Genomic DNA, 12,579 nt, shown 5'->3' on the forward strand with positions numbered 1-12,579 from the left:
ATTGCGGCCATTAAAAGTGATGTTCATATGCACATTTATTTAAATGGAAAATAAAAATACCAAAAAGTATATTAAGCAGGATCCCATTTTTTGTTGTATACAATTTACAAAATACACATAACACGATTTTGTTTGTGTGTGTGTGTCAGTTTACATTTCTGGGATAAGATATCAATGTATTAATGGGATGATTGCTAAATAGTGAGCTTTCTGGTGATTTCTATTTCAGGTACTTAACCTTGACTTTCCAGTTTTCTAAATGTAAATGTGTTAAACACAAAGAAATAAAAGTAAAATACCATAAAAACTTTTTTAATTAAAAAATACAGTAAAAATAAATCTCTATCTAATTTCCACTTAAAATGTTCTGTAAAAAGGGAGGTGGGAAGGATGTGTTGAGTGTGGCCTATAAGCAAACCAGATCCGGAGGTGGGTTCTGCTCTGATAGTTACTGACTGACTGACCTTTGATTAGTTATGTCACTTTGGGCCTCAGCTTCCTGACTCGTGCAATGGGCACAATAAATTCTACTTCATAAGATTATCATGAGGAAGGAGTCTCCTTTAGCATTTACATTCATCAGATGAAAGCTTCTTCCCGGAGGATCCTTACTGAGCTCCCTTCTCTAAAGTCCTTAATATTTGAACCAATCATTTCTCACCACCTGGCATGAATATCTCCTAAGCAACTAGATACATACTCGCTGAGTGAGGACCAGGTCTTACTTGCCTTGTGCCTGCATTTTCTGGAATTCTGTGTCATCCTCCACTTAGATGCACTGGGAACCTGGTTCTCTGGAGGGATGAATATACGCTTCCATGTACACGCAAGTACACTTAGGAATACTTCTGTGTGGTCCTCCCAACGCTGACCACACTGCTGTGGCCGGGTCACCACGGACATCTGTAAACATTGACTGAGGAAGATAGGACTCTGGGAGGAACCCCGCTGGGCTCTTTGGGGGAAATCTGCATTAAAAGGCTTGAAAACGCTGAGAAATTGTGACATTTAGACTTCCTTTGGTAGCAGATGAGGCAACTAACCAATATTAGGAAAGTTCTAGAGCAGGGCGATGGGAAAGCCTGAGCAGGGTCTTTTGGGGAAGTTATCTGGGCCTTCAGACCTGGGAGCCTCAACCTCCACCTCACCCCCCAGCCGAGCAGGCATCGCGAGGCTTTTCCTGCCCTCTAGTGGTCTCCTCTGGAATTGCCTTTGAGAAGACCGGCCCCCGAGTGAAACCTTGAGCGTCACTCGAGGCTCATCTATTCCCAGCTCGCTTCAAGTCAACGAGAAGGCAACCGTAGAGCCTGTTCTTTAACTCTGGCGGGACCCCTCCTCCTGGCCCGAGAAGAGGGGGGTGGCCAGTGCGGGACTCCGGAGCCGTAGCCCAGCAGCGACATCTCTGCCAGGGCCACCGGGGCCGGTCTCGTCCTCCTTCCAGACCGGTGGTCTGCAAACCTGCTCGCTCCAGGTCCCACTAAAGGCATTTTTCAAAACCATGTTTCCTCTTAACATTTTATTATCTTCGCAACATTTTTGTCACAGGTTCGCCTGGTTACAAAGAGATGTAACGTCCAGTTTATTGCCTATATTGGCATTTAAGAAATAAAACTGTTACATCACGCTTACAAGTGTATCCAGGGGGACCTGCATACAAGTGATTTCAGCCCTTTCCGAGAAATCCTAATGTCTGTTTGTACTTCTCATTCCCATTCCCCATAAAATGTTACTGCAGTGTGATGTGTTTCTGTCCTTGCAAGTCTTTTATGGACCACCCCGGAGTGAATCACCCAGACTTGAGGGGAAGGAAGGGACTGTGGAGGGGGCACCCCAGGGGAAGGTCAGGGTGGCAGGTCAGGCGGTGTAGATGGGATGGGGGCACGTGCAGGGCCACCTTCACTGTTAAAAGTGGACTATCCACTATTGTTTTGGGCTCCCTGGCTCGCTTCAGGAGGGTCTGCTGTGAAAGGAAGTGAGGGGCTCAGGGAGGATTTATTTATTTCAGATTTTTAGATTTATTTTAGAGAAAGAGAGAGTGCGCATGAGCAGGGGAGGGGGAGGGGTGGAGGGCGAGGGAGAGAATCTCAAGCAGGCTCCAAGCTGAGCAAGGTGCCCCACGGGGGTGGGGGGGTGGGGGCTCCATCTCACCACCCTGAAACCAAGAGTCAGACGCTCAACCAACTGAGCCACCCAGGCGCCCCATGGTGGTGGTTTTTTTTTTTTTAATATTTTATGTATTTATTTCAGAGAGTATGAGAGAGCACACAAGTGGGGGTAGGGGCAGAGGGAGAGGGAGAAGCAGACTCCCCACCGAGCAGGGAGCCCAAGGACCCTGGGATCAGGACCCGATTGGAAGGCAGACGCCCAACTGACTGAGCCACCCAGGCACCCCGGTGTTTGTTTCTTTAAATCTGTGAGTGGATTACTAGTAAGACCCCAAAACCCTTAATTCCTCAGATAAGAAAATTCAGTTGCTGTGAGTATTGAAGTAAAACGGCCCAGGTCATAGGTAAGGAGATTCACTTCGCTCTAGGACTACTGACATGGCCTGCCTTTTAAGACCCTTTCCCTCTGAGAAGCCTTTTTAGATCAGCTATGCCCTTATTATTTATTTTTTTTAGGTGTACAACATGGTTCGACGATCATATACATCAAGAAATGCTCACCACGGTGAGTATAGCTGCCATCTGTCACCATGTCTCAACAAAATTCTCACAATATTATTGATTATATTTCCTACGCTGTACTTTTCATCCCTGTGATCCGTTATTATTTCTTTTTTGGGATTCTTTTTTTTTTTTTTTTTTTTAAAGATTTTATTTATTTATTTGAGAGAGAGAGAATGAGAGAGAGCAAGCACATGAGAGGGGGGAGGGTCAGAGGGAGAAGCAGACTCCCTGCCGAGCAGGGAGCCCGATGCGGGACTCGATCCAGGGACTCCAGGATCATGACCTGAGCCGAAGGCAGTCGCTCAACCAACTGAGCCACCCAGGCGCCCTCTTTTTTGGGATTCTTAAATTATGTGTGTGTGTGTGTTAGGTAAATTGATCATTTGAGGCATCACCCCCTGGGGTGTCCTTTCTCTCTCCATCCCACCCATGGACCCCTGCCTGAGAGGCCAGCCACTGAGGCTCCATATGCTCTCAGGAGGGATGTTCTTGGGGTGGTAGTGAACAAGGCTATGAGCTGGAAAAGATGTGCAAGGCCATGCCTGTGGGCAGAGGAGCCCCCAGGAGGGCTCAGAGCAGAGGGGGAGGGGTGGGGTAAAAGGAAGAAGGCCCTGGCCCACTGACTGCCCTGTCCCCCTCGGGGCATGGAGGGACAGCTGCACGTCACCCCATCCGCACAAGCGGTGAGGGAGGGCTGAGGGACACACTGCAGTCCCCGTAGGCCAGGGGGCCGGGGTGAGGAGGCTGCAGAGTGACCCTTGAGGACCACAGGACCAACCACTCCAAGACACACAGAGGAAGACCCTGAGGAACTGAGCGGCCAAGCACAGGTACCACCAGTGGGGGTGGAAGGCCAGCCTGAGACTGGGGGGCTGGTCTGCAAGCTGCAGAGAGCTGAGATTGGGGCCTGGGTGAGGAAGGAGGGGTTCAACAAGACTCCTGAATATGACTGAGTTTGAACCCAGAGTGACTGAGAAATTACTGCATTGAACTAGAATTCCCCTAGAGTGAGTTGTCTGCCAATGCAGGGCGCCGAGTCTGAAAATCAAAATGAGTTATGGAATAAAAAAGACTTTTTTGGTACATTTTGTGTACATCTGTATAATTCATACTTACTAGTTATGCTGTAACACGTATCCTAATTGGATACAAGTATGTGTGAGATGATTATGAGATAGCTTTTTACCTTTTTTTGGGGTGGGGGGGACAAAACTACAAACATACTCAAAAGTAGAGATCACCGGAGTTACAAACTCCTGTATCAGTTAGGGTCTCAACAAAAGATAGATGTGCTCCCATGAGGATAATTCGAGTGAGGGTTAAAGTTAGGGCTGGGGTGTGGGGAACCAGTCTGAGCGGATAGGGCAGGGGGTTGTTACCTCCCTGATGCCCAGAGAGACCAGGGAAGGAAATGGTTCTGGGGACACTGGCAGGGTGGGAGTGGGGGGTAAAGATCTGTTCTCACTCTCTTCTTTCCCTCCTTTGCCTGCTAGGAAGCCAGGGGGCAAGGGAGCCATAGAAGTTGTCCAAGTGGTTTGGCCTCTTGGGGTTCAGATCAGAATGGGGAGAGTAGACGGACAAATGGAAAGTATCTGGCATAATCCCATATGCCAACACCTAGCTGCAACAAGTGTATTAGGTTTCTACTGCTGCTGTAACCAGTTACCACACATTCTGTGACTCAAAACACCACCATGGGAAATCTCCCAGTTGAGGTCAGAAGCCCAGCACGGCGTGGCTCAGGTGGGTCCTCTGCTGAGGGTCTCACAGGGCTGCAATCAGGGGGTCTGCAGGGCCGTGCCCCTTCCTGAAGGCTCTGGGGAAGAACCCGCTCCTAGGCCCATGCAGGTCGTCGTAGGACCTGGTTCCCTGTGGTTGTAGAACTGAGGTCCCAGTTTGCTGACTGTTGGCCAGGAGTTGTTCTGAGCTTGTAGAGGTAACCTTGCTCCTTGGCTCATAACGGCCTTCCTCCATTTTGAAGACACCGATGGCTGGTCAAGTCCTTCCTACCCTTCAGCCTTATCTTACCTGCTTTATGTTTTGGCCTTAGTTGATTCTTCTGCCTTCCTCTTCTGGCTGTCCGGGCCCTCCTGCATTGTCCAGGATAAAGAATCTCCCTGTTTTAAGGTAGCTAATAACTTTAATTCTATCTGCAAAGTCCTTTCACAGGACTACCTAGACTAGAATCTTGGAATCTTTAGAATATAGGCAACTACTACAGTGATCAGCAACTTGCCAATCTTCCATCACAAGCTTTTTTTCTTTTTTTAGTGATTAAAAAAAAAAAAAACTATATTGAGCTATAACTCACATGCCATACAATTCACTTATTTAAAGTGCACATTTAACAGTTCTTGTTTATCACATTCTTAATCTTGAAGAGTTGTGGTAGAATATATGTATGTAACATAAAATTTGCCATTTTAACCATTTTTGAGTGTGTAATTCAGTGGCATTGAGTACTTTCACAATGTTGTGCAATCATTACATCCCAAACTCTTCCATGACCCTAAATAAAAACTCTGAAACCATTAAGTGATAACTCTCCATTCGCCCTGCCCCCAGCCCTGGTGACATCTAGTCTACCTTTGGTCTCTGTGAATTTGCCTAATCGAGGGACCTCATATATGTGGAATCATATATTTGTTCCTTTGTGTCTGGCTTCTTTCACTTAGCATAATGACTTCAAATTTCATCCATGTTGTAACATGCTGGAATTTCTTTCCTTTTTATGGCTAAACATTCCATCGTAGGAGTACAACACTTATTTATCCTTTCATCTGTTGATGGGACTTGGGCTGTTTCTACCTTTGGTTATCGAGAAAATGCTGCTGTGAACACTGGATCTGTTTGAGCCCGTTTTCAATTCCTTTGGGTGTATACTTAGAAGTGGAATTGCTGGATTTGGTAACTTTATATTCAAATTATTAAATGGCTATTGTCTTATCGTGAATCAGCCCCCAACAGTAAACGTCTTCATTCAAACAAGATAAAGATTTTTTTTAACAAAAAAATTGTTTAATTTTCTGCACTGATATTTGTACAGCTGTAAACTCAAGGAATCATCCAATACTTGTATAAATCTGGGGGAACAGTTAATAAGCACCTTCAGTGGATTCCACAGTTTAAGAATTGACCATTTGAAAACTTTTAGAATGAATCTAGTAAAATGAATAAAATAGTTATAAAAACCTATACAAAATCATGACAAACATTTGATATAGAGGGTTTGATATGGAATGATAAATATAAAAAATAAGCAAAACTAATTCAGGGGGCTGGGCTGGATAAAAGACCCATGTGTTCCCCAAATCGTGTGATTTTGGGGGATATATCTGGCTCTCAAAACAAACTCCAATTATTCAGGGAAAGGCTCTTTCCCGATCCAGGTGCCACTGGGATGCTGAAGCAGATGAGGACAATGTGGGGAGGAGGTACGGGTGGGACAGGGAGGAATGAACTCACTGAGGTTTGCAGATAAGGGGAAGGATCTCTGCCTCAAGGAGAAAAACAAGCAAATTCTTCCATGTCTTCAAGCGTTAAGTGTTCTTTGGCAAAAGGTGCCATTTTCTCTTTGGGATTATTAAAGAGTTTCTCTCATTGCTGTTGTCAAATGCCCTTCTCTACCCTTTCCTCTTGATCAGTCTCTTTTTGGTACTTTCCACTGAGTTTTCTCTACTCCCTTACCCTAATCCTTCCTGACTCCAACTCCTTATATGCTCAGCTTTCAATCCAAAATTCCTATTGTTTTGCAACTCTGGGAAGCAGCCGATAAAAGGTAACACTAGCTACTCGTCTGGCCTGGAGATGTTTCTAAACACATAAACATGACAGGTGGCAATGGTCACTTTAATTACACCAATGAGCAATCAAGGGTCTGGGTCAGTAGTATACTCAACCTGGCCCTCTTTGATGAGAAGACAGCCAGCAAGGGCCATGAGCAGAGGGAGAAACAAAGGAGAAGTGAGCTCATGTTGACTGTAGATCAGCTCTCACCAGTGCGGGAGGGAGGGAAGGGCCCATAGGGGAGTCATCACTGGTACCAGCCCCCAGCTATGCCCGAAGTGAGGGAGGCAGGGCATCGGTGCCAGCCGTGGGGCCAGGCCACTCAAGAGACCGGATGCTGGGATCCAGGTGCTTTGCGCAAACAGGAATAATCTGGTAACCACTGGTGTAAATTAAGTAAGCACTTCTGAAAAATCCTCATCCTCAAACACCTGACTCTACACCTTGAAATTCCTGCCACTGGACACTCTTTTGACTGAAGGCTTTGCCTACCTGCTGAAATGCCAGTAACTTATCTGGGAGAGGCTGCTCCTTATGGACCACAAGTATCCACATAGCCCTAAGACAGGGTGGGTTTTGAACGAAGGCCAAGGCTTACTCACTGTGATGGGGACCTTGGGCAGGATGCAAGTGGTACAGACTCAGGGGGAGAAAGCTAGGAGGATGAGGGAAATCTGAGCACCAAGAGAAAAGCGGGGGAGGATTAACTCCCTCCTTCATTCACAGCCTCACCTGGGTGGCCCTGGCTGGTATGTCAGGGAGATAACAGGATGGCAGGTGTGTCAGAGTGAGGCTGAGCTCATAAGGCCACAGGGGAGGGGGCAGCTCAGGCCTGGGGAGTCTCTGCTCACCACTGGGCTGCTAAATTGGGGAAAGGTTCCAGAGCACTGGGATGGGCATATAATCCTCCCTCGGGAGGGTTTTCTGTCTGTGTGTAGGGGAAGAGATTTTCCCATTCTGGAAGCCCAGGGCATACGTTTTGGGGGACAGCGAGGGGAACACTGTTGGGGCTCAGGCTGGATAGGACCTGGGCGTGGTGGCCACCAGGTCAGATAGTTTTCAGTCTGGACCCTTTCAAATAGGGTGCTGCTGAATACTTGCAGAGGGAATGAGGCACTCTTGTCTTTATTTCTGCTCGATACAGTCAACTCCCAGAGTGTTGTCAGGGCAACGGCAGGTCCTGCTTCCGGGGGTGGCCAAGCAGAGGTGGGTGCAGCCACCATTGTTCACTGAGCAATAGTTGTGACCTGGAAAAGGCAGAAATCAGCTCAATTGCCCCCTAAGAGAGGAACCTCTGTATTAGCCCCCTTTTTGGTTTCCAGGGGGCCAAGCATGTGGGTGCTCCAGGAATAGGGAATCCTCTTCACTAAGGATCTGCCAGATGGGCAAAAACATTGTTTTCCGATTCCTGAGTTGGGGACTGTGCCGATTTACCATCAAAGCTACTGAACAGGTCTCAGGAAGGATTTTCCAGCTCTCATTATAACACGGAGCTGGAATTTTCAAGCCTAAAGCGCTCTCTGTCTAGCTTGTCCACTCGGCTTCACATTGGACCAGGGTGGTGGGGGGGCAGGTGGGAAGCCAAGGAGGGCGAGTTCAGGGAGAGCAGATTCTGGAGCAGGGCTGCCTCGCTCACCCCCAGCCGTGCCTCTGAGCTGTGTGACTCCGGGCCAGCGGCTTCAGTTTTCCTTACTTATAAAATGGGCACAAGCACAGTACCCGCCTCAGTGGGGCTGCTATGAGGATTAGTGAACCAATGAGCACACAGCACCGAGAACGCCGGGTCGATGTATGTGAAGTACCCAGCTCACAGTAAGCACCTCATCCATGTTCGTCATTATTAGGAGCAACAATTATTATTGTGGCTGTGAGGCCAAATCGATGGACTTTGAAAGCAGCAGAGATCATAACACAGATGTTCCTATTTGGAACCTGAAGACCACTCACTTCTAGACCCAGCCCAAGATTCAGCGCTTTCCCTCACCCTAGTCCACCATCTCCACCTCATCCCCTAATGTTTTCTATGTGGCTCACCCACTAAATAATGGAAGACGCATGATGGAAGGGACTGGGTCTCACCTGCCACGTGATGAGGGCTGCAAGAGGCCACAGTGTGGGCTTGCAGCCTCAGGGCACCCTGAACAGTAAGAGCACAGGTGAGTTACCTTGGGGACACTGAGACAGGGCCATGGTGATGCCATATAGCCGGGTCTGCTTGTGGGGGTGGAAGGTATCCGTCTCTTTGGAAATAGCAAGATCTACAGCGACCACGGAATTCCTACGGAACACCAAAGGGCAGAAGGTAAAGACACATCTGATGGCTCGAACCTTCTGTCTACAGGGCAGCCTCTTCTGTGGTTTTGGGGACAAACCAGAGGCCACGCAGAGACACAGTGGCCTGCCTTCCTAGCCATCCCTCCCTCCTCCTGTGAAGGGACAAGCCTGCGTTTCTCTGGCTTCTTAAAAAAGGACAAAGATGAGCTAAGCTCTCCCCTCAGCTCTAACTTCCAAGCTGGGAAAGCAGCTTTCTCTCCAGATGCCCCCGACCACAGCTGCTTGCTCTATGTGAACCCTCCTTTGTGCAGGATGGGTGGTCAAGAAGGGGCTGTGGGAATACTGCAGTTTAAGAAGCGAAATGAAGTAGGGGCACAGCATGGGCATGGAGCCCACCCACCGAGGGACCTTGGGCCAGCTTGTGGGGAGAGAACTGACATGCTCCAGAAGTCCAAGTAGGTGCCCATCCAGGAGCATCCAGATGATAAACAGCACCTCCTGCCCCCACCCCCCCAGGCGCCCTCAGCCCTCACTCTTCTTCCCCCTCCTTTCCTAACAACCAGAAGGGTGAGGCAGGGGGCCACATGGCAGGGGGCTTGGCCTCCCAGAGACAGGGTGGCAGGGCAGGCTCCCCAGCCCCCGCTGACGTACGTCTTCCAGTCTGTGTAATACAGATGTTTCCCATAGCTGGTGACAGCAAAAGGGTACTGGAGCCCTTCGAGAACCCTGCGTCGGCCGGACTGCCCGGGCTTCAGACATTCCACCCGACTGGTGCCTATGCGGAGCGAAAACAAGGCGTTCATTGTGCACACATGAAACAGCCCCTTTGTGTCAAGACGACTGATGAGGGCAAGGGTGAGAGAAGTCCGTGCGACCATGACAGATCCTGGAGAACACACGTGACCCGCTCTTCAACCGTGGAAAGCTTTCTCTCTGCCCTGCCTGTCCCTGTTGCTGGCCAACTCCCACCTCCACTGGGGGACCCAGACCTGGTTCCGACGTGGGCCGGAGCCGAGGGGCCGTTCCTTGCTCCACTCATTCCCAGAGTGGCTGGGGACTTAGTAGGAATGATGACGTCTTCCAGGTCTCGCTCAAGTCCCTACCCCCTGAAGCCTCCCAGGCCCTCCCTCCCCTCACTCAGAGCCCTTACCCTGGATGCAAGATGCAGCCCCTACACCCTGCCCCACCGTGGCAGCTAGCAGTGTTGGGAACAGGGCAGGTACGGTACTCCACAGACACGGACAGCTGACTGACCCTGCTCCCCGAAGGAGCATCCCGCCCACATGCCTGCCTCAGGGACACCCCACGGCAGGGGCTCACAGCAGGACTGCATGCCTTTCTCTTCCTTGGCTCCAAGTCCCGCCTGAGTCCTTGGGGACAGATTCGAGCTATAGGAATGTAAGGCATGAATTGCATAATAGATAGATGATATCAGGATGAGGACAGGCTCAAGGGGTCAGCACGCTTTTTCTCCAAGGGCCAGATGGTAATTAATTTAGGTTTCGTGGGCCAAGAGGCACAATTGAGGACATGCTGGAGGCATTTATGTAACCTCTTACAATGTTAACATTTAAAAATGTAAAAACCATTTATAAGACCCAGGTGGTACTAAAGCGGGTGGCTGGTTGGATCTGGCCCATGGGCTAGAGGTTGCTGACTCTTGACTGAGAAGACTGAGAACTTGCCCTTGGACAGCAAGCGTCAAGCCTCAAGAAACAATACATCGCAGAGCAAAGATGGGCAGCTGTTTTTGCGCAAGAAAGTGAAAAAGCTATCTCACACCATCTTCCCCAGAACAGATACTAGCCCACAGTGGGTAAGAAGAAATGTTTAGTTTAAAGAAGAAAAAAAAAGCACTGCTCCAAAGCCAGGAGTCAGGCCTGGGGCTTTCCGTCACCTGCGTCCACCCAGCAGAGCTGAGATGAGTAGGCATCAAATGTCAGCCCGTTGGGCAAGCCCAGGTCATCCTGCACGAGAATCCTCCGGTTCGTGCCGTCCATGTAGGAAGTTTCAATTTTGGGGCTATCTCTGTTCCAGTCGGTCCAATAAAGGTTCCTGGAGGAGGAAAAGGAAGGGAAAGAGGGAGACGAATAACAAAGAGGATGAGAAGAAGTTTACAAAGACAACTTAAAAAAAAACCCATGATGAAGACATTAGCAGGTATTCAAACACAGGGTGGCTAAAACGGGTCTGGAGACGATAAGACATGTTCTCCTTTGGGAAGAGACTTGGATTTGGGGGTTCTTTGTTTGAATTTGGTTACTCTTTACTAGTGAATTCGCTTCCCTTAAACATAACTGACATGTTCTATCTCGCTAAAGTGGGTCAAAAAGACAGCACAAAGCAGAATACCGCAATGAGACAGACATGTGGGAATTCCTGTCTGTTGTCCCTACACAGGGGGGCATAGCATCTGCCATCAGGGAGGTGGCCATGGGGCCACAGAACTAGGGATGTGGCCTCACAGGGAAGGGATCAAAGTGTGAAGGCGCTGAGGGCGTGGTGTGTAAGATTCAGAGCTTGTCATAGGGAAAAAGAGAGAAAGCATTGATGTGATGACAAAACCCAAGAAGGGGTCTTCCAGGGGTCCATGGTGTGTTGGCCTGAGCCCCAGGGGTACATTTATGCTCCTCTGATACCCTTTTGGGGCTGACACAACACAGGTGTTGATCCACATTCAACTCAAATGGAAATAACCAATTTCTGAGCTGTCGACTTACAGGGTCCCTTCCTTAAAGATTTAAAAGTGGAACATGGGATCAAGTCCATGGTCACGGGGAACTGGGATAAATGTTCTGGCATTTCACCGTGCATATCTCTAAGCCACCCACGGAGACCTGTTCATCCTGTGACGCATTCATTTCAGGAGGGCAATGCTGGAGTTAGAGCCTACCTACCGCTTGAGAATATATAAAAAAGCAGCTGCAAACTGAATAGACCCACACCCATATTTACACACAGTTACCCTTGCACGGAGTCCGTTACGATGCCTCTGGGATTCACCAAATCAGTCTCAAACAGCACCCGGCGCTGGGTGCCATCCAGCTTTGCAACTTCTATTCGATCCAAATGAGAATCAGTCCAGAAAATGTTGCGGCCAAGATGGTCAAGGGCAATGCCTTCTGGACTTCCAAGATCTAGAACCAAACACAGGACACTGCTGGGTTTTTTAAGCAGGTGAGATTAGGTTTTTCTGATTACTCAGTGTTATTTCACATGGTGTTCCACCCTTGCACTTTGGGAAAACGAATGGGAATGTGGAATGCTTGTTGCTTATAAGTTAACCAACACTCAAAGTGATGCATTAAAGAATGTCACTCATTCACTTGGCAGACACCTACCCTGTGTACCATACTGGGAACCAAGCCCAACATCACACCTCAGCTGTGGCCCTGGCTTCCAGGAGCTTGCAAGCGATCACAATTCAGACTGAGTTCTGGCTTTATGGGAACATGGAGGCGGACACCAGACTTAGCCTGGGGAGACCCAGGAAGGATTTCTAGGGGAAGTGACACCTCGTGAAGCTGGCTCCTGAAGGACCAGCAGGAGTTTGTCAGGCAAAGATCCTAGATGAGGGATGCCAGGTGGTGGGACCAGCACATAAGTATAAAGGAAGATTGGACATGGCTTGAAGTGAACTATATATAATTTTGGACGGCTGGAGTCTGTGAGGATGGGAGAGCCGCCAGAGATGAAGTTAGGATGCCCGTGTTAAGGAGCTTAGAGCTTATCCCATGAGCAAAGGGGAGGCATAGGAAGATCTTAAGATGGGAATGGAACAAAAAATAGATTTGCCTTATTCACTAGTTATTGGGGGAAAAGGGTCATCTCAGGGAAGTAATAGCAAGAA

General features: G+C 48.7%; 1 protein-coding gene across 1 annotated transcript in view; it reads right to left on the reverse strand.

The window, feature by feature from the left end:
* Positions 1-5,601: 5,601 nt before the first annotated feature.
* The window catches only part of NID1 (nidogen 1), an 81,124-nt gene continuing 74,146 nt past the window's right edge, over positions 5,602-12,579 (reverse strand). The window contains exons 16-20 of the mRNA XM_032430337.1: positions 11,695-11,866; positions 10,627-10,784; positions 9,381-9,504; positions 8,621-8,733; positions 5,602-7,702 (exon numbers count right to left, since the gene is read on the reverse strand). Of these exons, the coding sequence (XP_032286228.1) occupies positions 7,581-7,702; positions 8,621-8,733; positions 9,381-9,504; positions 10,627-10,784; positions 11,695-11,866 (689 nt within the window). The 3' untranslated portion in view covers positions 5,602-7,580. The remainder of the gene's footprint in view (positions 7,703-8,620; positions 8,734-9,380; positions 9,505-10,626; positions 10,785-11,694; positions 11,867-12,579) is intronic.

Source organism: Phoca vitulina, unplaced genomic scaffold (assembly GCF_004348235.1).
Source record: "Phoca vitulina isolate PV1807 unplaced genomic scaffold, GSC_HSeal_1.0 scaffold43, whole genome shotgun sequence".
Classification (NCBI taxonomy): Eukaryota; Metazoa; Chordata; class Mammalia; order Carnivora; family Phocidae; genus Phoca; species Phoca vitulina.